Raw genomic sequence first — 26,016 nt, 5'->3', positions numbered from 1 at the left:
ACAGATGTACAGTCAGCATTCTTTGAACTCAGCCCATAGCGAAGGAAACCAAATCCCAACACCTGAGTCTCCGATTATAGATTAATGCCACATCTTGATCTCTGGTCTCTGAATACCAAAGACAGGATGAAGTTCTTTTGCGTTATACCAGGATCAGAAATCAAACACGTTCCTAATCCTCCTGTATTCATTTTAATTCAGAACTGTGTCAGACAGCAAATGCCATTTGAAGCTGATCCTCACAGAGATTTTCTCTATGTGGAGATTATTTGTTCAGAGTTTAATACAAGGGCCAATATGTCTGGTGGAGAATCTCAACGCACAGGGATTTCAGTACCGTTGGACACCGATGACTTAATCTGCCCCGCTTAAACTTTAAGTGTACCTTTTTCCTGTAAGGAGATCAAAATAGATAAACACATCAATCTGGTAAAATATAAAGACTTTAGATAAAGTGTGGTCTCATAAACATATATATATATGGCAGTAGTAATGAGTGCACACTAATAGCACATAAACGGCATGCTATCAAACCAAAGAACTCTAAATGTGTCTCAGGTTTGGCATTCAAATTCTTCTATGATCAAGAGGGAAGGATTAAGAGTGCAATCCCTTCTTGGCTTTGTAGTAGCGTCTTTTTGTTTTTTGAAACCAACTTTGACACTGGTTGTGGGTTTAAAGAGGTCTCGGCGAGGTAATTCAGTGTAGATTAACATGGTTTTAAACACTCTTGAGTGACAAAGCTTCCGAACACTTCAGACATGTTAATGAGTCCCTTCAGGCGATTGTAGCAAGAGAGCCTGGTAATGAGTAAAGACCAGGGGGCAGATTTGATTTCACCCTCTGGTTCTCATTCCTTACCTGACGTGCTGCTGACTGAATTTTGCTGTGAGAGGATTAAGTGGACCCTTCTCCGTCCAAATGAGAGCGCTGATAAATAATTTACGCCTCATTCAACAGTGTATGCGAGTCAAGGAGAAGGGGGTGAAAGTGGGCTGAGATTCCTCAGTGTTTTAAAACGGGCAGTTTATCATAATATCCCAGTAGGCTCGCAATAGCTGTTCTTCACTTTGGCTCGATTCTTTGTTTGGCTGTGTTAGGAGGGGGCTTGCTAAGAGGACTACAGAGGAATGCAAGTTGCTGAAGGTTACTTTGTGGAGTCCTTCTGGGGATAAGTGCAGATAAAAATTCAGACCTGTGATTATGGAAAAATTATACTCCTGGGGGAAATTTCCTCTGTCATTAACTTAAAAATCCACTAACATTTACACTGATGCAAAGCTTTGTTGTTAAACGGATCACTAAAGGATGCTGGAGAATTGGGGGGGAAAAGATAGCTTGTTATTGCATTATTTATACTTCTGTATTGGTGATACTCAGTTTAATTTTTTTTATACAAGATATAAAAGAACACATACATAAAAAACACAACAACATACTAAGAGGGGTAGTAGAAGTAGGTCGATTGCATTTACATTAATAGGTAAAAACAGTAGACATGCTGTGTACAAATGTAGCGACCCTCCTCCAATACTCAAATGTATATAAATGAATATACATGTGCATAGAAAAAAAGAAGAAGAAAAGAATTATTCAATATGGCAGCCCTGGCAGAGTCCAACTCCCACCAGGAATGGGTCTTGCTGCAGTTGCACAAGGACTGGATGATCTGTACAACTGCACCAGTGGGCCAGTCGCCCCATCCTCCTGAAGCGCCTCCTACAGGATGTCCCAGGAGACATGGTCAAATCCCTTCTCCAGGTCCACAAAACACATGCAGACTGTTTGGGCAAACCTCCCCTCAAATTACCTCAAGAGGGTAAATATCAAGAGGATAAATAAGTGATCCAATTCCTTTAGCCAGATTCACCAGCTTAGGATCAAACTGCAGGGATCTCTGCCCTTTACTGCTGCCTGATCCACAAGCTTAATAAACTAATTGAAACTCAAGGGAAAAACAAGGGCGAGAGAGTACGTTTTCACTTGGGATTTGAAGACTGTTCGTGAGGTAGATGATGTAAATTTAGGAGGGAGGCGGAAATGTGACTGGTTTGATCTTTGAGTCAAATTTAAGAAAGGAATAAAAGATGACACCAAGATTGTCAATCTAAGATTCTCAGTCATGTAGAAAGAGCACACGAATTAGAAAAACTTGAGCTCATTGTATAGGAGCACTCCATTGTACATGTTTCAATTTTCTAAAGTTAAGTGAATTAACTTTAGTTTAACTCTCAGAGTGTAATTGAGTTAGAGCTTGCTTTGTGATTTCCCAGTGGAGTTTTCCATTTCGTCCACACTGCACTCAAAGTACCAGCCCTGTGAAAACTGCTGGAATTTACCCGCATTTTTGAAATGCTCTCCAAATATATTTATATGGAAAATGCTTATGCAAATGCACTTTCAATGTGTGGAGCGGCTGTGTGTGCACTCCAGCAGCTCCACTGGCAGCGACTGCCGGCCGACGCTGTGGCCTGGAAAGTCAACAGGAGTCAGTATGTCCAAGTAGTCTCCGCCAAACCAGCACCAATCAGCAGAAACAGATGGGTGTTTATTTAGGAGGACTAGGAACAGTGGAAAATGTGGAGGAGATTAGGAACCAAGAGCTTTTTTATTACTCTCATATTTACTGAAAACACCCCTGACAGAAGCGCACCATTTTAGGGAATGCTTTTTTCCAACTATTTCACGTTTTTCCCATTCCATCTTTCTTTCAGTTTTCAGGTTCATTGAACACCTTGTCCCTATCCTCCCTTCCCCCACACTTTAATGATCCTCCCTTTCCTCGGCCACCTCTGTTTAAGCGTCTATCTGAATTCCAAATGTGATAACCTAAGTATGCGCACTGACACATTAATCCATGCCATCATTTTGTGTAGTGTGCAATAACATTTACCCGAGCAAAGCCTGAGGCTGCAATTTGTTTGATGACCCCTTGAGTTCAGTTTATAATTTAGTCACAAGAGCCTAGTGGTTTGACATTCCACAGCCCACAGTGAGGACTGAATCAAGGAAATTATTCACTGCAGAAGAGACAGGCTGTAAGCAGCCATCTCATGAGTGTCCCATGATTCTCATCTAGTTGCCCTCCTACACACACTGAAAGAGAGAACACATGTGAGCTTGACAGGAAGCCCTAACTGTAGTGTCTCAGACGTTAGAGAGAACATCTAGAGTCACTGCATTTGCTTGTTTATCAAAAACTGTATTGACTACAATTTCTAATTTTAAAGGAACAAATCTATACAAAGAATAAGTAATAAGACAGTTAACCCAGGTTTTAATAGACTGGGAGTATTCTTTAAGTTTCTTTTTACTATTTATTGGAATAGAGCAGCAGAGAGATGACATGAAAGCTGGAAGAAAACAGTCTTGTGGTCGATTTGAAACTGGGCCTCTCCATTAGCCTGCTCAACCCAGTGAGATGTACTGGCATTTAAAATCCAACCTGATTTATTCCAAAAGGTTTTGTTTTTGAAAAGCCAGGGTTTCTTTTGTTAAGCTTGACAACCAGTTTGAATCAAACTAATTGTGTGCATTTACTCTTTGATCAGGTCTCCTCCCAGGCCCAGCCCAGGCAGTCTTCACTATTCGGACGAGGATGTCAGCACCAAGTACAACGACCTGATCCCTGCAGAGAGCAGCAGCCTGACTGAAAAACCCTCGGAAATCTCAGACTCACAGGTGCAATAGCATTATATTGTTTTATACTGCATCTTCCCTAAGTAGTATTTCAGTCCTGTTTGTACCTGTGTACGTGTACCCACCGTCATCTCCTCGAATTCCTCAGGAATTCAGCTTTGCATTGTCAGCTGTTCTGTGGTTTTTTGCCTGTTCATGCTGGTGTCCTTTCTGTGTCACCCATCTCAATGTGTTTGGCCTGCAGAGGTCATAAGATACAGCTACAGTAATGCACATGGCGAGATGAGAGATTAATGACTCTGCTTACTGGTGGCAAAGCAGTTTTTAGACCAGGCAGTAACCTGTGGAGAATGTCACTCTACAAACATCCACCTGAGATCTAGGTCACTGCACTCAGCCACAGCACTCGTTATGTAAGGCAGCGAGAGGGCATGCACTCTGCAAAATTTATTTTCCAGCTAGCTACGTAGTAAAAATTGCCTCTCCAGACAGATAGTTTATCCAATATTCCTTTTCAGCAAGTCAGATCAGAGTTAGTTAAATTGATCTCTATGGGAAAAAAAAAGAGCACTGTATTGGATCTTGATAGTTAAAACGCGATCATAATTTTGAGTCTGTTTGAAGTTTTAAAGTCTTCTGTTCGGACTGATAGATTATTAAAAACTGATGTCAGAATGTCTGACTTGTGGCCTTTGTGCTGAGCCAAACTGCTTTTACCCAGCGAGTGTGATCAATAAATTGTGCCCTTCTGTCTGTCTGCATCTGTCTTTCTATTGATCAGCGTGTGCCATCTTGGCTTTTGTCTGTTCTCATTCTCACGCTTTTAACCAAATTAAATTTCTTCTGTCTGGTCTTATGTGCGTATACACTATGCTGTTTCTGTTTTCGTTTATATCACATCCTCTCTGTGGTTTTTGTGATTCATCTTGCAATCTGCAGTCTGGTTTGGAGCCTTGCAAGATAAAAGCATCAGGGAAAAGTACGGTAGTCTGGAATTCCCTTGCTATCAGGCTTCCTTCAGTTTTTTTCTTTCATCTGGGAATTCTTTGCTCTCTGCATTTTCCCAAATTATCTTGGAAAATCTTTCAGATAAATAAGTCTGTAGTGTGAATTCCAAAAGCCAGAAATCTCTCCCCACCTCGCTTTATCGGGACCTAAGTCATGCTTCCAGATCAAATAGAAATCTCTCTACAATGAAGTGCTACAGACAGGACCTTTCATAGCACCATAACATCCCCTCAAATGAAGCATTTCAACATTTCAACGCCTGTCTGACATATCTACCATTCACACTTGTGTATTGTCAAGCATGGCCCTAATGCAGTTACTGCCCCCCTTGGATGACGACACTTGTCTGCTGCCACTCTGCACATTCGAGGGGTCGATGTTGGCTTTGATGGAGTGAAATGCACAGAGCCTTTCTGTTAGCCCAAGGCTCCCCTGCCATGCTCCTGACAGACCACCATATCAGCACCAGTGGTGCTCAAAAAATCTAGGAATGTTCTTTGAAGTTTTATTGAGCGGATAACTCATAGCTATCAGTATGACATTGTGCTGTCTGTCCTCCTTAATCCCCACGGCCTCCCCCAGCAGGTATAAGTTCACTATTGTGCTCCTCGTGAAGAGGGGATTTGGAGAAAGCCAACATTGACTTAGCAAGGCAACAGGGTCACCATTACTGTTCTGCTCCCCTGCAGGTAGAGACCTATTGACTTCCCTTTTTCCTTTAGAGTGTAGGTTTTCTCGCTTTCCAAGGTTGTCTCTGTGGCAATGTCTTTGCGTGTAATTTAAAGCCGAAACCAGTTAAAGGCAAATGACCTCATCTTTGAGTCATATTATAGATTATGTTTATTCTGCAGAGTGGCATTCCAAGGGAGAGAGATGAAAATGTCGGCTTTCTCTCACATACTTTTTCTTTCAGACTTTGCCGCTCTCTTTCTCCATCCTAATACTCGCTGCCTCTGTGGTTACTGCAGCTTTTTTTTTGGCTGAGACTCAACCGACAATATTATCTGTAATGTTTGGATTGTCACTAATGACAACACACTAATTTTGACCAGCCACGTTTAAAGTTTCATGTCATAACCCAGAATAAAGTTCAGTTGCGACCGCAAATAAATAAGAGTTGATATTAATAGCTTTTTGGCTTGTGTACAAAACAGAGGTTATTGGAAAGACGCAGACATTTATATTGGCTGGATGGGATGAAGCGCATGTAAAACGAGCATTAAACTGACATGCTTCCTTAAACTAGGCATCACTTCTAAAGGGAAAAATCTGAATAAATGCACATGCTTCCATTATGCATTTCATCTTTCTGGGGCAGCTCTAATGATCAATAAGATTTTAAATTTCTCTGAATATAATTGTTCTGATTAAGCAATATGAAGTTTACTAGTTGGAGACTGGAACTACAAAGGAGGCTTAGGCCTTGCCTTGATGGTGGCAGTATGCTACTTTGATAAAGCTGGTATTTTAGCGCTAGCAAAAGTGTCCCATCTTCTCCTTTCCAATTTCCTGCACAGCTTTTGCTAAAAGCTCATAATGATATATGTGCTGTGAATGTGCAGGGATTTCAAGTCCCCTCCAGCCCCATATACACTGCCATTGTCTTTATCTCAAAGGACCCCTGCTGTGTTCACTTCATCAATAAGAGTGACTTAGACAGCATCCCCTTTCTCCCCCTCCTCTTTGCAATAATCCATAACAAGAGGACAAAGGGCCGACTGTTGGGGTATGCATCAATTTTGGGGGGGATGGGGTTGGGACCTTGCTTACCAGAGAATTTATTTACAAAGTGCAGTAATTAATTCAAAGCGCTTTTAACATGACTGTAAGTCTATGTCATTTCTGGAGCAACACATCCAGATAAAAAGGGGAATAATTCAGACGGTGGCAAACACAGAGATGACAGCAAGCTCATTTTCAGCAAGCCGATGTCAAATTTCAAATAGATTGTCTGAACGCCTACATGGTTTGTTGATGATGACCAATTTATCTCCAAGAAACTGTAATTCTGACCCATGATTGATGCACATCTTTGTCATGTTTTTTCTCAATTTTATTTCCTCCTCTCCTTTGTTGTTTTCCCTCTTCTTTGCTAGCAACTGTAAACAGGATCACAAAGCAACTTTATTATGCCGATGATAAAATAAAGTACTGTCAAGAGGTTTCGCTAGTTAATTGGATAGATGTCTTAATCTCTTTCACCGCCTAATTTAACATCAAAATGATGAAAAAATGCTTAATAATTGACGCAGGCAGGCTGGTATGTGTCTGTCTTACACATATCCTTGCATAAATGAGACGGTTATTCCCTTGAGGCTGAGGTGCAATGCTGCATTTCATGCCTAAAGTCTGTTTCTGTCACACCATTCAGCTCTAGTAATTAGCTTGTAATGAGTTGAAATAAGGAGCTGTATCAAGGGCTGCGCGGCCCCAGAGGCAAATTGTTAAGCATCTTTACTTTAGGTTACTCAATTGCATCCGTGTGTTATTTCTGTTAAATATTGGTGATAAACCAAAAGCAAAGGCAGACAGATTGGAGCGCTGTACTTGTAAGCAGAACAATTTAACAGTCACAACATCTGTTGCACACACTCGAAAATTGTGTCGGAGCAGGCAGGAGGATGCAATTCCCTGTGTCAACACTTGGTCTACAGTCACGCTTTCCCGTTGCCACACACAGCTAGAGTGGTTTTTCATCTCTCAATGCTGGCTTAATTCTTTTAGAGTGAAGTAATGCCACTTGAAGTGCTTCAGTGTGTCTTGCTGGTCCACTGTGAATGGATGTTTTTATTGTGTTGCTGTGCTGCTAAATAGACTGGTATGAATAGAATGCTTCTCAGACCTAAGTGTTTTAAGTGTTTACAACTGGGTGACAATATTGCAAACAAAAACACAAATACTGAGCCATCCCACACTCTGGCTCTCCTTTATTGAGAGGAAAAACGATATAGAAGAAAGGGGGGGAAAAAGGAGGTATGTTAAGGGGAACGTGGCTTGTGCAGTATCTGCCTTTGATTAATTCGTGAGGAAAAAAAACAGGATACTTTCTTTTAAAGAGAATCAAAATGTAGGATCGTTTTTCCTATAATTCAGCACACAAAAGTTTCTGTTTGGACTTTTATAAACTCTGCTGACATGGAGAAAACAAAAGCTTTTATATAGGGGTTTGACATAGGCATGAACCAGGAGGCACAGGGAAATCTGAGACAACTGCCATATGAATGACATATGTGCTGTGCAATATCCAGCGAGAGATCTGTTCTTTGAGTGTGCGCCAACAGCAATGTTTCTGTACATGATTATGAAAGGCCCGAGAGAGCAAGAAATTTCTGAATTTCTGAACAGGCTTTTGTTATGCACCTATTGCATGCTTATAAGAGCGTCTTTGGGAAATTATCCAGTGACATTTTTGGCACAGTCAACTGTGCATATGTTCATTGTGGCAAGGTGATTAATCAGACGCTGCCTGGCCGATTGGCAGTTTGCTTTCATGGCAATTAGATTACCATGAGCAGTCCCTGCTGAGCATTCAGTGATCACGTTCCTTTTTGTTTGGTGCATGGAATGTTTCTTGACATGAATACAATAGTGCTTCTAGCTCAACCTGCAGCAAGGTGGAAGGTCACTGGTGAGAATGTGCTGAGAACTATTATTTCTTTACACATAGCAAGAATGGAATTCAGACTGAGTTAAAATGTGAAGAAAAATAACTTTAACAATGCTTCAGTGCTCTCAATATACTCTTAAAGTTGATGGTAGTGTTGGAAAATGCACTGCACAATACAAAACTGTGTTTTTATTTCATCCTTTTACCTTTTCATACCATTCGCACAGAATGGCACAATGGCTGTATTTATGCATTTATTTATACATATTGTGGCATTATCACCATCATGACTCGGCCATTTGAATCATTCTGTTATGGTGATGTACTGTAAAACCCATTGTTTTGTTCACCCATAGGAGGCGCTGGTGTTTTCATATGGAACAGGTGGCCTACATACACTTCCACTGCATTTGGTGAGGTTCCTGTGGCTGCCTGCTTTGAATGTTATATAGCCCTATAGGCGACTGGTTCCAATTGGTAGCCCCCATCCAATCCTTTCCCTCAGATTCCTCTTACATGTTAGGTTTTATATGCCACACTGTGTAACACAACACCAAGCCCTGTCTTGCTGACGTGGTGTGGTCAAGGTCTTAGATCCTGAACATATAGATCTGCTTATTGGTTAAAGTCCCGAAGACAAATTGACCTTTGGCATCTCGTGTTGACGGTTTTCTTGTGCACGTTTCAGTAGCAAGTCATCCTTCATGCTTTGACCATCTTTGACCATTTTGTCCGTCTGTACTTGTGCTGTGTTGTAAATGTAAGTGTTTGCATGTGTTTGCTTTTTAGACAGCTGTGGCTGTAAATTGATGCCTTAGAATAACACAATAACTTCATGTTCATTTTCATTCTAGCCTCAACATCTTTAACTGCTACACATGGAAACACTACAGAGTCACACCATACTCACAACATAAACCGCTGTCTCTTCTTTTTTTGGCTTCTCAGGGCAGCGACAGTGAGTATGAGGTGGACCCTAACCGTCAGAAGACCCACTCCTTCGTCAACCACTACATAAGTGATCCTACCTACTACAACTCCTGGCGTCGCCAACAGAAAGGCATATCCCGGGCGCAGGCCTACAGCTACACAGAGTCAGAGTCAGGAGAGCCGGATCACTGCGCCCCACCACCGCTGCCCCCTCTACCTCCACTGCCCCCCCAGCTGAGTTCACCAAGCCCTCAGCCTCAGCAGGCTCAGGGCCAGCCCCAGGGCCAAGGCAGCCTCTTTAGACCCAAAGGTAGCCGGACTCCCACCCCCTCCCAGCAGAGCTCCAACCCTCCGAGCCAGCACAGCACCTTGTACAGGCCCCCCAGCAGTCTAGCCCCTGGCTCACGGGCCCCTATTGCTGGCTTTTCCTCTTTTGTGTGAAAAATACTGAGGACATAGAAACTTCTGAAAATACCTACCCAACTTGTGTTGAAGAAGAACATAGCATTGCAGTCAGCCCAATCAAGTCGCTCATTCTTTATTTTCATTATCAATTTATTTTTCATAACTTACATGTTATTTTTTTTTTGTGAGCTTGGATGTATCAAAACATTATGATACTTTTTGAGGCGTTTTTTTGTCTAATGTGTGAAAATGTGCCAGTGTAAACTTTGGTTTTGCTCACCGGCTGATAAAAACAAAAAAAAGGTCTCTGCAACATCTATTCACTTTTATTTTGTTAGTTGAAATACTTGCATGGCTTTATCATTTATTTCCTTCTTTTTACTTTTTTAAACTCATTCAGTGGTAATATCTGATTCTGTACAAAGTCACTAGAATCTTTGAAAACACACACACACACACACACACACACATATAAATATATATATATATACATATATATAAATATTCTATAGTAGACATGCCTAGAAGACAAAATCAAGTCATTGCTGACTCTACTTTGACGAAGACTGATATGACAATATGATGGAGCCATATTGTGGAAGTTAAAGAACAATTATTTGTTTGGACTGGATGTAAAAACAAAAAGCTGCCAGCGTAAAGGTGGAATTTATGCCAAATCGAAGACATTTAATGTGCTGGTTGTGAGAGTTTTAAAATGACATTGAAGAAGCAATCATGGATTAAAATGGAAAAACTCTCTGGCCTATAACATACACATACATAAAAAAAAAAAGTCAGACAGCATTTGGCCATAGTAGTAGGTCAAATGTCAGTGACTGCGGCGTGCCTGAAGGATCCTGCAGATATATGAAACGAGTGTATATCTGTTTAAGTGGAAGTGTTTAAGTCTGTTTTTTGTGAGTGTGTTACAGTGGATCGAAGATGCCTTGATAGAGAAACACATATTTATGATCTCTGGCACCAATTGTGAATGGACTGTTGATGGTGCCCCGAGACTTTGGCATCGTGTTGCCTCATGTGGGCCGGGAATCAGTTTGCATACAAAACCCATATCTCATATTTCACTTTTTGCTGGCTCACATAAACACTCACGAGTCCGATTCTACTGAAATGCTTTGGAATCCAACTTAAGAGGTGAAGTCTCAAAACTGTCATCAGGAACTGTTATAAGGGAGCACAGCTGCTAGTTCTACAGTGTGATTTTGATAAGAGACCAAGAGGATTCCCACCACCCCCCTGTTTTCTTCCCTGCTGAGATAACTTTTCGCTGTCACTGATCACTATCGCTGGGCAGCGCCGAGCCTGCACCAAGAGATGATGTCATTGAATTGCCTCACCTCTTTTCCTTTTATGTAAACAACCACTCTGTAATATTCAGGTGTGACTGTATTGTCCCAGATGCAATTACGTGTGTGCGCGCGTGCATGTGTGTGTGCGTGGTCACTCTTCTCGTGTGTAAGCTTACAGATCATTCACTTTATGTCTGTTTATAAAGAGATTGTTCTGCAGCAACTGTAAACCTGCCCGGAGTAACGCCACAGAGGGCTGACGTGGTCCAGCCACCTGCCAGGCGCACTCATAACGCTATAGTGAAGACTCAGTGGTGTGTTCTTAGTTTTCATAGTTCAAAAAGCAGAAAAAAAAATGTCATCTACTTTTTTTTTTTAATTATTTGTGGGGTGATTTCATTGTACGCAACAAAAGCTTATCATGCAGAATCTGAATGAATATATGATCACAGTACATTTCTGAAATAAATTATTTTTCAATGTTAACCATTCTGGTATTGAATTGTGAAACGTAAAGGGGAGATGGGAGGAAGGGAAACATGCAAACAGTGGTATTAAAGGGATATAACCCCCTTCTTATTCAGACTGTGCAGAAAAAAAAGGCCTTCGTTCAGAAGTAGTGACTCCAACTTTTGCCACAAACCAGTGCTGCGTGACCTCTGTAGCTGTGCCACAGTAATCAGCAGATTTCCATTTTCAGTAGCACCCATCGAATCTATTTCCTCTGTAAACCTTCTCACGCACTCTAGCACAGTAAATAACATACATGGTGATCACAGTAATCTCTTATTCAGTAACGATACAAGAAAAAATGGAAATGTTACTTCAGCTCTAAGTGTGTGCATAATCAACTGATTTCAACATTATTGAGGACCTATGTGCAAATCATACCACACCCATTGATCACTATCTACTCCATTCCTCTTGTGTGTCTGTTTAAATCTTTCACAATGCCAGTCGTTTAGTTGTTGGCTTACTTTCCCAGATCCAGTTAATTGGTTGGTAAACTCTGAATATGCCAGAATATGTGGTAAACACACCAAAACAGCAAATGTTTGAAGACTTTACGTTAACTTTCCAATCTTTGTAGCTTTTAGAATAAAGAAAAAGACTGGACTGATAGTCTTCCGAAGCTTCCCTGAGTATCACGCGATGGGCCACATGCTACGTCTAGACATGGTTTCTTCAAACTGGGCATCATGGTTCGTGGAATCACCTGAGTAGTTTTTCTTCAGACACAGAAAGTAGTCCCTTGCTTTCTATTGAAAAATGGCCATTGTGCCTCTAAACATGACACAAAAATTTCTGCAAAGTGCAGCGAATACTATTTACTGTAACGTGATAAAAACCTTAAAAGAAAACAGAGTGCACAATGCCAGAAGCACTCTGTTTACAAATGAGTTCTGTAAGCACTTGGGATCTGTCCATGGCTAATTATTTAATTAAATCACATCTAACCTTGTGTTACTCAGGGTAGAAATAAATTGGATCATTGAAGATTCTTTGAAATGCTGTTATCTGGTTACAAAGTCCCATCCTGACTTCTTCAGCTTTCTCCTGGTTTCCAGATAACCACAAGTGAGATAACTCAGTTGGGCCTTTGACCCCTGTGACTATACATTAAGTGATACCAATATCTACTCAGGACATTGGTGATGCACTGAAAATATATGTGCAAACATTATATGCAGTAATACACAAGCACATGTACAGTGTCAGATGGTGTTAGATGCTAATTGTATCACAGTCAGTCACTTGATCCAATGCTAACCTACTAACCACATAGGCATGAGAAGAGAGGAGATTAGATGGGATAGGATTGGACAGGGAATTGGAACAAGAGCGTCCAGAGCACTAATCCCTTTTTTGAAAACACATGGGAAATTTCCCTCCAACAGAAGAATCACAGACCGGAGGTTTTTCACTTGTTGAAATGTTCATTTCCTTCTGTCTCTCTCTTTCTTCTACCCCTCAGGAAATGACTGACAGATAAGAGTGAGTTGGTGGTCCCTTTTTAAAAAGGGAGCCCAAGGTGCTAAATAGCCCTGATGAGTTTGAGAACCCTCAGTTGGAATATTAAAGGATTCAGACAGAAGGTGTAGTTCAAAGGAGTTTGAAACCCTGAATTTAATTGCCTCATTTGTGAGCTTCACTGAGTGTGGCTTGGGGATTTGAAGAGGATATACTGACAGTTGGAGAAAGGATACTAATTTGAGAAATAGGATGTTCCCTCTGTGCTGTTCATAAATGCCTTCCTAATGTATTCTTTGTATCAAGCTTAAATTGTTTTCTGACTTAGTGTACATTATAGGCAAAAGCAGAAAAATGGCCTCAGTCATTTCTGAAAGACCCTTTGCCCCAGAGAACCCCACTGTTCTCGCAGTTTGAAAAGATGCTAACTTTCCACAGTATGTGGGGAAAGTAAGACTTGGGAATGTGAGTCAGCTAAAAAATTGTGACATAAATTGTTTTCAGGACTCATAGTAGGTCACAATTATTTATATCTCAGTTGAGAGGCTTTTTATGAGAAAAGAAAATACCTTTTGTCCCCATTTACTGTAGTCATTTAGGCTGTGTGCAGTATATAACAAAGAACACAGAGCCACACAAGGAAGCAATAAATGAATAAGGGGCCTGCTTCAGGGAAACCTGCCATCAAAGTGTCATGTTCCTGCCTACCCTCGCTGAAGTTCTGACAGACTTAAACAGATGCCGTAAAACAATACACCACTAATTGGCTCATCATGTTGAAATATAAGCCCTAATGATATTTACAGGTGGGAAAATTAGGCTTTGACAGACAGGTGGGCATCAGTGGAGAATTAAAGTTCACACCAGAGGCCCACCTTACTATTGTAACCACACCCACGCACACACACATGCTCATTTGTATGTGGCCTGGATGATTTACACATCAGACATTGTAAATTTGCTTTGTGGGTGTGAAATTAAAGGCCATTTTTAATGTAATCTGGAAATTGTCAGGAATAATTGGAGAAAAGGGCACTATGTCTAACCTAATTACCTCCATGGCTATTATGAGTTAGTGATCATATAAATCAATGTGCCTGGACCTTTAATTATAGTAATAGGCTACTTTTCAGTGCATTTGTTCTAATACTACAAATTAGAAAAGAGAAGAACATTAACTCCTGTTGTAATTGTGTGCTCTTGCACTAAGTGCACATTTCTGAAATTTAGCATGTTTGAAACCAATAGCAGTCATTTATGTGGTGCTAAAAGGCTAAAGTGAGAAAACATACTGATTTAACCATATTAGCATGACCTTTAGTGCATTGTTATTCACCTTCTTCACAAGTTAGATGATACATTGATTCAGTGTATGTATATGATATATGAAGTTCTGTCCACTTTTAACTACTAGTCTATATACAAGCATTTGTAAACGCGAATTTTATCTACATATATATAACAAATAAATGAGTCTAATACGTTTTTTTTTGTTTGTTTTTTTTAAAGCTGTTATTTTATGGAGCTAAATATGGGTGCAACATTACAGAACAGCAGATTTCCTTGTTTCATAACAGCAAGCAAGATTTTATTATTTTTTATCTGTGTTTAGATCATGGTTTAGATGTGCCAGTAGGCAAATTCTGTTGCATTTGGGCATAGCAGAGTTTGGCTATAACCAGTTTCCCCTGCCAGCCTCATTTCTAAGGTAGCCCGTGCGGTACAAAAAGCCAGACGGTGGTTGCTTCTCCCTTAAGTGTTCAAATGTTTTACTTCGCAGCAACTAGTCCCTGTCAGATAGCTTGGGGAACAGCCTTTACCACTCACTGGGTCAGGCTTGGGATACTCAAGTTGAAGTCCCAGCTATTGTTAGGCGTTGTGGATAAATGGCGCTCTGGCCCTTTAAACCGCAGCAGGAGGTGGTGCTCTCCAGCGCGGGAGGGGAGGGGAGGGGAGGGGGAGGGCCGCTTTGTGAGCCACACAGATGCAAAGTAAACGAACGTTGGGAGCACCAGAACAGGGACCGTCCTGCCACAATTCTCTTGCTTCTCTTTCTACGGACTCATAACTAAGTTTGTGCTAACTCACCCTTCGCGGTGTTTACGGAAAGTTGAGAGGGATATAGTCTGAAACTTCGCCACCGCGTGGACCTTAAAGAAAAAGGTAACGTTTCTTCGCGGTAACCTGAGGAGTGATGTTTTGTTGTATTACACGTATCCAGGGGCTGTTCTGATGACGAGCGACGACTTTTAGTCATCTTTGGGTTGTAGCCAGTGTGTTGAGTGTAGTTTCCAGAATACTCTGTGGGGTCAGAGGAAGAGGCGTAGGTTGAAGTAAAGCCAACGGAGTGAAATCTGCATCTCATTTGAATGTCATCTGCTTCTGGACAATCAGAGCCTGGCAGTTTGATCGAGCTCCTCGGTGTCCCATATGGAGCCAAAACAATGAGCTCTCTCGCGTCCTCTGTGTCCTCCATCAGCCTGAGGAAGACTGGGAAGTACAGGGTCAAAAAAAGCTACAATAAAAGTAACCACCTGAGTTTAAAACATATTCAAGAGCCAACACGTTAATCTAAAGGGTGCTTTTTTAAAATTACAAATATCCTGCCTGATATGGAACCATTTTCTTGACCTATGCCACTATAGACTTTGCTGTGCTTTCAGTTTGAATAATGGCCAAAAAGCTGTGCTGAGCTAATAACTTTCGTTAAAAGTCATGGGATCTCCTGAGGTTTTTTTTTTTCTTTTTCAAATCCAGTTTTGTATGACTTATTAAAGTTGGATATTTTTCTTGTTTTGGGCCCAAAAACTACTCAAGAAAGGAATTAGCTGGGTTTACCATTGCAGAGAGTGACGTATTTCACATTTGGGATCCTCTGTGGTAATGTGCCCACAAACTCTGGCCTTTCATATTGTAAATAAGAGCAACTAACTCAATGAAGCAGCAGATATCCCAGAGTTAAAACTAGGTTGCAAAGTCTAAGAAAAGTGTCCCAAATAACTATATTTGGCTACAGGACGGGTCATGATTTAATCAGAGCAAGGGGCAGATGGTTGCATGAGCATCAGTTCTCTTCAGTGAGAATTACGTAACATTAATACCGCTGCTGTTGGATCTCAGTGAAATCTCTGGGAATCTAGCAAGAGCTCTACAATCTAAACAGCTATTTTCACCCCATCTTTGGCAGGCATATTTGTCCACCTCCCTGGATCATTAGGGAGTTTTTTCCTGTTTGTGGTTAAAGACTTGGCACTTACCTCTTATGGTCATCATCCCGCCTGATGAACTGAGTAATTTGCTGTAAGAGTTGCCACAGTGGCTGTATACGTGCCCGGCCTCATTCATCATGCTCTAAATGAAGGCTGTATAGTGTGTGCCCGACTTTAACTACACTGTCCATAAAGTCTGCAGGTCCGTTTTATAACATTCTGTTTCATTATTCCTCACTCATCGTCAGCTCTTCACGCTTGTTAAGCTGTCGGTCTGGACAATAGTGAAAGGACACGTTGACTGATGAGTTCAGGTCTGGTGTTGACTTTGTGTGACTATTGCCCTTGTCCTACACACAAACACAGAGCAGTAGTTAACAAGAGCCCAAAGGTTGGTCTGTTCTTGTCATTTTGCTCGATGAATCATTTATGTACTCTGCACTGATAACTCTAAATCAAAGAACTTAGACGAGTGCAAAAAACTAGACTAGACTAGAGAAATCTTGTCTTAACTCCGACACTGACTTGTCACCATCCTGCCAGCGCTGCCACTCTTTTTTCCTGGCATCCTCTTGCGTCTCTCTGTCTTCTTTCCAGTGACAACAGTGCTGCATTACTGCACACACTTCAGGCCTTTCAGCTCCTTAGTGGATGTCTTCTCCAGGGCTGCCAGGCAGATATCTCACCATCGAGATCTATTGTGTCCACTGCACAGCCAGTAGGGGAGGGAGAGTATGTGTCATCTCTGACTGTGCTTTTTTTTTTTTTTTTTTTTTTTGCTATGGAGGCTCTTTGAGTTTCCTCTGGAGGATACTCCTGCTGCGTTTTGAGGAAGCTGGCTACTTTCCCAACTCTTGGCTGTGGTGAGGTCATTACAGTTTTATATTAGAAAGAGGGTGTGCAGTAGTAGAGGTTGTGGACGTGCATTTAGACTCATGTACATGAAAACATTTACTTCAGGCAGTTTTTGTGTAGTTAGTAAAAACTGAGGGCACCTCATTTCCTTATAGACTTTCTGTTTTATTTGTGTGTCTGGGTTTCATACTACGTGACTGTTTAATGTAAGAGCAGAAACATTTTTCTTTTTGTTTTTATTAGGCGATAAATATAAATTGGTTAACCGGAGTCAGATGTGACAACTTGGAGTAATATTCCCATGCCTTAGGAAATGGCCTTGTAAATTGTTTGCTCATCTACCTTTATTCCAAGCTCCATGGGAGACTGACAGGTAATGATGAGAGAATGTCTTGACATTTGGCTCAAAGAGGGCAATTTGCAGCAAGCAAAAGGTCATTATTGAGTTATTCGTGTGAATTAATACCTTTTGGATTTACATTGAAAAAAAGCCCTCCAGAGCTTTGAAACTATGGAGGCCTGATCATTTCTGCAAAGTCTGAATCATTTCACAAGTGACGCATGTGCACATTTTTTTAAGCTGTTCTTTCTGGTTATGTTGAACTCCCCAAGGAAAGTTGCTTTGTCTCAGACAATTACAGGATTCACCCCACCTGCAAAGAAAGCAATGAGGTCTTTGAAGAGCAGTCATGCTGAGGATGTTTGACTTAACCTTTGAACAGACTTGATATGAAAAGCAACAGTTTAATATTTTATCAGTGTCTTCAGGTTTTTGCAAATTATAGTTAACTCTGAATGTCAGAAAAGAAAAACAAATTAATCAGAGACCATCATTGTCTTATTTGATGGCAAATTAGAGGGAAAAAGTACGAAATTGTTCACATAGAAACTTGGACATGTAGACATATTTTGTAGCATCTATGTTCTAGAAATAATTGCATAAACATTTAGCAACTTGAACTAACCTGAAACAGTGATACAACAGTTTTTTTTTTTTTGTCATTTCATTTCACATGACATATCTTTTCTCAGAAGAAGAGTGTGCTCTCTTTTCTTTCGAAACAGCCCCTATGCACCTGACACCCCATCACCATGCCTATGCCTTTTTTTGGTTATCAATGTAACCTAACCAGTTCAACGGGAAAAACGTTTTACTTTGCGTTGCTAAACACTAAAGTCATTTTGTCCTCTCCCAACAACAGGCTGACAGCATAGAGTAGATTTCAAAATCTGTCACGCAGTAGTACTGTATGTTTTGGCACAGTATGATCTCGTTTTTGCATCACCTGTCACTGTTGATGTCTTAAACTCAATTGTTTAAACTGTGAAACCAGTCTGGAAAATTGGCACGCGTGACGCAAGGCATTTCAAAACCGCTGAATGTGGCCGGCTTGACTCGATCCCATGTTGCAAAGTTTCAGAACACCCTCTTTGGTTTCAGTTATGTTGAAGAAGATAACAAAACAATACCCAACATCAGGGTGATTGGCGTGTCCAAATCACATAATCCAAAATCCTGTTGTTGGACCAGTGTGGTTACACAAATCTACTTTGCAAGATGTGTTGCAGCAACTTTTAAACAAGGTAATTATTTTTCTTCCAGTTACACACTGGTATGGGTACCTTGGCTGCCAATACAGGGTACTGATCCAGCACCAGTGTTAGATTAATAAAGCTTTTCCTTACTGAGAGGAAAGGACTGGGAGTTTTGCTTTATGTCTAAGACAGCATGTCTTTACTGCATCTTTCTGTAATTCATGGTCTCTGTTTCACATTGAGTTTACCTTCTCAAATGGATGAAATAACAGATAAGAAGTCTTATCAGATGGTGGTTCAGTGGTTAGCTCTGTCCCTTACAACAAATGGGTCCTAGGTGCATACGGAGGTTGGATATTCTCCCTGTGTTTGCACAGGTTTTCCATGAGAGCTCCTCTCTCTCATGCCATTGTAAAAACAAAACAAAAAAACACCCTCTGTTATCACTGTCCATGTCAGCCGACGGACTGTTGACATAGGCTTGGATCATATACTAAACTACCAACCTGTTGGCTCATGTTAGCTTCCTCCATGCTTTGATAGCTCTTTCAGTAGCAACCAGTGCACTGCTGCTGACACATAGTTTAATATATATAGAACTCCCCAGAATTGCATTGTTACTGGGGCCTGTTGAGTTTTGCTGATCCAGGATTAAAGCTCATGATGAGGACCTCCTCATCAGAGTTGGTGATCAGGAGCTGGTAGTATGCTAGTAACAGGCATAGAGTTGAATAGAAATGTGTGTAAACTACATCAGCTCTTTCAGCTGTACTGGCAACAGTGGAAGCTTTCATGCAATACAGAGTTGATCATTAAACAGTTATGATTGTATTACGTCCTTTTACTTACCCTTAATTACTGACACAGTATTGCAATTAATAGGATGTATTTCTGCACCATATGTGCTGACTCTTGTAGACTTGGATAATATAGTGTAGAAAAACAAACCAAAAATAAAAACACAGTAACTGGTGGTGTGCAGCTGGCAGCTTTTGTCCAGTCATTGGCCTTTTTTACACTCCAATGAGCCATCATTGTTTTCCAGCATTGAGTGACCACAGAAACAGGTGGTTTTGGCCTTAAGCATACTAAAAGGACAAAGGAAGTATGTTGGTCACCACTGTGACTACCAGATGACAAAGTCATGCAAGGAAACCAGTTCAGGAGATGGGAACAGTCACATGAGTTGTTGTGGGTTCTTGTCATGCATATCTGATAATCCTGTGAGAATCACACATTTCCTGCCTGAGCTTATAGAGGTCCTTTTCTAGGTCAGCAGTTCTGTGTTGTGAATGGACTAGGGTGAAGTTGCAATACCTAAATTGATAAGGATCGAAGTTCCTTTGTCTCTTTGTTTTAACTGAATGTGTTTCAGTGTCGTTTACATGAATCAGCTTTGAGGCCCGTCCTGTGTGAGCTTACCTGCATTAGTCTGTTTCCCTTTATAGGTATGTGCGTGTGGTTTTGGGTGTGCCAGAAGGGTTTGGTTCGCGCCTTCCTCTCTGTTGTTTTGTTTTCCATTGTGCTTTGTGTGTCTTTGCTGGCTTCTCAGTTACAAGTACAGTTTGTCTAAATCCAAACTAGGAGCTAGTGAGATGTGTGTATATACTTGGGTTTTTGGGGGGTGGGGGTTGTATGTGGATGTGTGAGACTCTTGAACACATTTGTCTTAGTTCAAACTTAGTGGCTGATGGACTTTAAACTTATTGTTCACACCCACAGCAGGTTGAGTGTATGCACTCTACTAATTAAGACTTTATGCTGCCAGTTTCCAGGGAATCAAAGTTGTTATTTGAGTGCCAAATCAAAGTAGTATGCCAAATGTCTTTAAGAAAACCAAATCAAAGAAAGACGAACTGCAGTAAGATGACACCGATGATACTTGAAAGGTTTTTACTGAGAAAATCAGGTGGTGATGCATGAAAGCTCTTAGGTTTTGGCTCTTCTCTCGTCTGGCTCATAGATAAACAGAATTTATTGTTACGATTTTTTTCCTAAATTGTTAAACTTGAATCTCAAGTTCGTTCTGACCCAACTCCCAATTATATTTAATTAGATTATTGCACTGACTAATCATTTATCTCAGTTACCTTACCAATAAATGACCATGATGCATTATTTAGCTCTTTATTTATATTGGCAGTCACGTAGGATGATGATAGGGCGCTTTGGCTATGACGATTGCCCAACCCTTGAGGAGCAACTGAGATGTAATTTATCCTTGTGTGCTAGTTGGACATTCCTGAAGAGTCACTCTGGTAAGAACTTAAACACATGCTTACTCACAGCAAGCACAACATCTACACACAGCACTAACAAAATCACAGTGGATGTAGGTAAATCAAGGAAGGGTGCAATTAAGCTTACAATATGCTTCAGGAGTGCAGTAGCTGTGTACCGTGTTCCAGTTTTTATCTCTGTTGTCTTGTTATGGCGTTTTTCAGCTTCTCAGCTGTTGTGAATTACTATTATCTGGTTGAAGTGACTATGTTTGCGGGCTTGGGTGTTCTCTTTGGTCCGCGAGTGTTTAGCCTGCTGCAGTTGGTGTCATTAAAGTGAACACCATGGGGGTTTATTAACTCATCTTGTTTGTCAGGGCTCTCTGCTTAAGGTCTTTATAGTCAGTTTGGGTATTTGAGTTTAGCAAGGAGGCTGCTGATTTAAAAAAAAAAAAAAAAAAAAGTAACAAAAAAAAGCCACAAGCTGCTGATAAGTTGACGCAGAGCAGAAAACGGTCACTTATCTTTCAGTCCCATTGAGAGGCCTACTGCTGCTTTTACCAGAGAGTGTGTGCGGATATATGCGTTGAGCTTGGCTGTCTGGCACTAGATTATCTTTTTTAATATAGTGCCAATTTTTTTTTTTTTTTTTTGTTGGGGTTTTCCCCAAGGTCTCATTTTTAAAACAACCAGCCAATACGGCATGTAAGCTGTTTAAACTTTCTAAGTATAGTGTAAGCCAAATGTTACAACAAAGCATTACTTTCCCTCTTTGTCATCTACAAAACAATCCTTAGTTGAAATTCTGCATCGTTTCACGATCCTGACCTCTGGTACCAGGCGTGAATGCTGTCTATTTGTTAGAGACTGATGGGGAGGATTTTGGCGATTAATTAGACATGTACGCTCACGTGCGCATACACACAGACACACACACACACACACACACACAGAGTATAGTTCAAGCCATCCACAGTAGGCATAATGAGGGCTTGGGTACATTTCATGCAGGACACGGTGAAAGAACGTCTGTCACTGCGCTGGCATGACTGAGTGAATCCAATGTGGTGACACCCTCCACCGCCCCTTTGAGGATGTGTTTCTCTTCAGTGAATCCATCTGTGCCTTCCCTTTTTTGCACAAGTCCCTGAGGTAATATTGCTTCACATGGGAAAGGCTTTACTCCCTCTAATTTTTACTCTAGATATTATTCATACACCAAGAGGGGGGGGGTATATATATATTTTTTCCCCCCTCAAAACAAACTCTCGGTAGACTTGTTTGGGCAGAGGCTTATTTTTTAATCAAGGAGCACGTTCATTATCTATCTGTTTGATTATGAGCCAGCCTTTTTCTCTTCTCTCTTTGGCTGGGGCACAGCATGGCAGCCCACCCAGTATTTGCTGCTTTGTCCAGCCATGCAGGAATAACAGATTTATAAAAGGCCAGTTTGACTGGAAACACAAAGAATCATTTGGAAGTTTGTCCTGTGCTTCTGGATATCAGGATTTGTAAAGACTGAAAATAAATTCATTTGGTGTTTGTGTCACAGGAAGTGTTGGGGTCGTAACTGGAGGTTGTGCCATACACCCTAAGGAACTGTCGCAGTGCAGAGGGCTAGTCCAGACATGCTGGTTTTATTCGCTCACGCTGAAAATGCTGCTCTTAATCCTCTTGTGTTTTTGTTTTTGCCTGGGTGGCAGTGGGGCCCTGGAGGCTGATACTCCACAGTTTCCACACACACAGGTGGTGGTACTTTGGCAACAGTCATGCGGATGTAGGTATGTCTTTGTGTCCTGGTTGTTTGAACTCCTGAAGGCTTTTTACATGAAGCACTCAGCATTTCAGGAGTGACCTGAACAACTCATCTTTGACCTCTGTGTAAGCCCATTGTCTGCTTGTTTCAGGTTTCAAGTATCTTTAAGCTGTTGTGTTGCTTAAATCTCAAGTTCAGATTGCACAAACCATATTTGTATTTTGATACTGGCACAATTGCTTTCTTTTAGGCTTCTGGTAAATCTTGACCAAACTATACCTCATATCAATTTCTGCTTCTGTTCTCTTATTACAGCTTAACAAGGTTGCTGTGTATATCATGACAAAACCTAGCACCCCCTATATTATATGACCTCAATGCATGTTTATTGCACATGCACCCTTTAAAATAAAAACAAAGGTATTCTTTAGGACTTTCTTTGTTCTGTAATTTGTTACAGTACAGTAGAAATGCATTACGTAAGCATAACCCATTGAAGCACATACAGCATTTTGCTAATCAATGCATTAGAAACGGCACAGAAGAGCTGTTATTGAAAAAAGGCTTTGTTAGTATTAAGTGATTTATGACCATTGTATGGATTTTAGGCCAAATAAACAGCATTTCCTAATTCAAAGACAGTCTTTCAACAGCACAAGTCTGTCTGGCTGGAATTTGATGAAACTATACATCAATGATTGTTTGAAACTGTGGTTGTCAAACTTTTTCCACCACACGCCATATGGCATGGAATAAATACACAACTCAAAACGTATAAAAATATAAGTTAAGTGAAAACAGGTCAGCATAATAGCATCAGTAAACTCTTGGTTATGTTTCCTTCCCTGCATAAATCGTATTAATTCAACTTAAGTAATTTTCCCAAATGCACTCTGGACCTGAACTTTCTAAGACATTGCCCATCGGAGATACGTGTGGGAATACACATATTCAGTAAAGTCAGAAGGGTCTTAAACCTTCAAGCTCTGGATGTCCAGTAGCAGGCATGTGACACTGACACATTCCAGTGAATTCACAGCGAGTACGCTGGTGTCATACAGTGCGTCCTGCCGTCTGCATGCTCTACCCACGCAGCACAAATGTCTAAACCCTACAAAGTATTTCCTCTAGTGACGGGGTGTCTCAAGTGGACCTTCTCCTTACTTCAGACTAGGGCTGCCACAAACTATTATTTTGATAGTCGACTAGTCACTGATTATTTTTGCGATTAGTCGACTAATCAGATCATCATCCATTGGACGTAAAACGTACAGCTTATTGCACCAGCAGCATCTGCTCTTATATAACTATCATTAGCTTACAGCTTGTAAGTGTTAAGGTATGTGCTAACTAAAAATAAAGACAAGATGATAGTTTATTAAACTTTAATGAAATTTACAGATTGTTTCGGTGAAGTTTAATAAACTCCTTGCTATCTAAAATATAACAGGACACCGGAGTATATTCTCGAGCATCTCACACTTCTGATAATCAGTTTTCTGCTTGACGTTTATTCAGCTGTGTAAAAACTATAATTTAATCTCAGCCAAACCGATTTACTCAGGAACAAATAAAACACTGAAAAAAGCCAAACAATAACATTTTGAAGTTATCTAAGTGACTTGATATATGTTTAACCTGAGTAGCGAAAGACGGCGGTGGGTTTGAAAACGATTTGCCGGGAGTCCAGTGTTCTCAGTGAGCCTTGACCCCGGCTCGTTATCGAGCTAGTAGGTAACAGACGTCTCCGAAAACGTCGGAGCACGTTTGAAAATATGTGGTGTCTTGATAAACTGAGCAGATATTTGAGGTTTACACAGCTACATTCTCGCCTAAAAATATGTTAAACGTTTATTTTGTGACCCAGAAAGAATAATAAGAGTTAATATTAAAACTAACTAGCTGCCGCCATTGTTGGAAACTGAGCTGGGCTGTGCTATGAATTCTGGGACAAAGCTTCTTCTTCTTCGGGGTTTAACGGCAGGTGGGATCCTTGTACATGCAGTGCTGCCATCTTCTGTTTCAGTCCATTATTACACTCTTAAATCCTACTACTTATTCCTGCGTCTTTTGTGATCTTATAAAGCTTCAAACGATGCGTCGACTATTAAATCAGTCGTCAACGATTTTGATAGTCGACTTAATCGTGACAGCCCTACTTCAGACATTGTCCTGAAGTGATTCTCTCAACTTTTCTTGGAGTTCATGTGAAAAAAACTGCTTTATTTTCACTTCATGTCCCTTGGGATCAGTAAAGCATAGCTCTGTGGCTACACCGAAAAAAGATTATGGGAATTCAACCAGCGCAGAGACTACAGAGATATTTGCTTGTATTTATCTAAAAATCTCAATAGCGTGTCACCCTGCAATGGTGATGCTGTTTCACTTTAATGTTTTTAACACTTATCAGTCTGTTTTACTTCAATGCAAAGACTTTTTGTATGTTCTAACTTTTGTCTTTTCATCAGCCGAGAGAACACTTAGTGATCAACAAGAATAGCTTATGTTACAAATTTACTAGTGACAACTTGCAGACGTGCGCCTGCACAGCTCTGCCTAGAACCTGCGTGTTAGAAGTGGAATGCCATTGCAGACTCTTCAGTAAAAAAGAACTGGCTGGATAAATTTGACTCTCATTGCTTCCCTGTTTTCTCTCTGAAATATGCAGTGAGACTTGCAAATAAGCGGGTAGAGCGTGTTCTAGACGTGCTTATATTAGTGGGATCCATTCACCATGTAATCATACTTTGTACAAGTCAGTTTCACCTGTGTTAAGTATGTATATCCTTTACTGTTGAGAGGTGAGGCCATTAGTGTCATAACATTCTGCATGTTTCTGCTCAGGATACTTTTGCTGTTTATCATGCAAGGCTTGCCTTAGAGCTAGGTAACTATAAATGAAGTTAAACAGGAAGAACAGGTTCCTTATGTGTCAGGCAGTAACAAATAAGCAAAGAAGCAAATGATAGTTTATTGTTTTTGTCTGTAGCAGAGCATGCAATTGTAGAAAATCACGTCAAAAGTCTTTCATTACTGTCTTATGGTGTTAGTCAGATGTTGTGATTTTTTTTTTTTTTTTAGATGCAGTTCTGATTTAGTTTTTGGGTGCTGTTTGCAGGCGGAGCAAGCCAAGCAAGGCCAAAACAAACGGCATATTTATATTTATTATTTATTATCTGTGTGGTGAGTTAAGGCAAGTAAGTAGATTTGCTTGGAGGAAACTTTGAGGCACATGAAAAAGCACCGTGAAGTCAGAGGGAGGCTTTGCTAATGAGCTGCAGTTACATGATGTGAGTCGAAATCAGACTCATACATAGTTCATGAGTTCTCCTAATCCTTTAGTTTTTGCACCATATTTAATAGTATTTTTATTTCTCTTACATGTTACAAAAACATTTTTGAACATAACCACAGAACTCACATTAATACAAATTCAAATTGCTGTAAAATAAGATAAATAATTGAATGTATTATTTTTAACTCCTTCAGCAATGTGATCTGTTTCACCTTTCAATAGTCGTTCTTCTCTCTATAACTTTTTGCTATTTCAGTGCTTTTTTTTTTTTTTTTT

General features: G+C 40.5%; 2 protein-coding genes across 5 annotated transcripts in view; both read left to right on the top strand.

The window, feature by feature from the left end:
• sdk2b (sidekick cell adhesion molecule 2b) overlaps positions 1 to 10,348 on the top strand; it is a 276,202-nt gene extending 265,854 nt beyond the window's left edge. For 2 of the 4 annotated variants that reach the window (XM_005725908.2, XM_013909012.1), the window contains exons 44-46: positions 3,552 to 3,681; positions 8,611 to 8,667; positions 9,203 to 10,348. In XM_005725908.2, the coding sequence (XP_005725965.1) occupies positions 3,552 to 3,681; positions 8,611 to 8,667; positions 9,203 to 9,625 (610 nt within the window). In that variant the 3' untranslated portion in view covers positions 9,626 to 10,348. The remainder of the gene's footprint in view (positions 1 to 3,551; positions 3,682 to 8,610; positions 8,668 to 9,202) is intronic. The other 2 variants (XM_005725909.2, XM_013909013.1) reach the window with 1 other exon arrangement.
• Positions 10,349 to 14,832: 4,484 nt separating this feature from the next.
• The window catches only part of cdc42ep4b (CDC42 effector protein (Rho GTPase binding) 4b), an 18,041-nt gene continuing 6,857 nt past the window's right edge, over positions 14,833 to 26,016 (top strand). The window contains exon 1 of the mRNA XM_005725907.2: positions 14,833 to 15,033. The gene's annotated coding sequence lies outside the window, so the exon portion shown is untranslated. The remainder of the gene's footprint in view (positions 15,034 to 26,016) is intronic.

The sequence above is a fragment of the Pundamilia nyererei genome, unplaced genomic scaffold, assembly GCF_000239375.1.
Source record: "Pundamilia nyererei isolate P.nyererei 1_Seehausen unplaced genomic scaffold, PunNye1.0 scaffold00017, whole genome shotgun sequence".
Lineage (NCBI taxonomy): Eukaryota > Metazoa > Chordata > Actinopteri > Cichliformes > Cichlidae > Pundamilia > Pundamilia nyererei.
The sequence above is the reverse complement of the archived record's forward strand: the minus strand, read 5'-3'. Positions and strand labels throughout refer to the sequence as shown.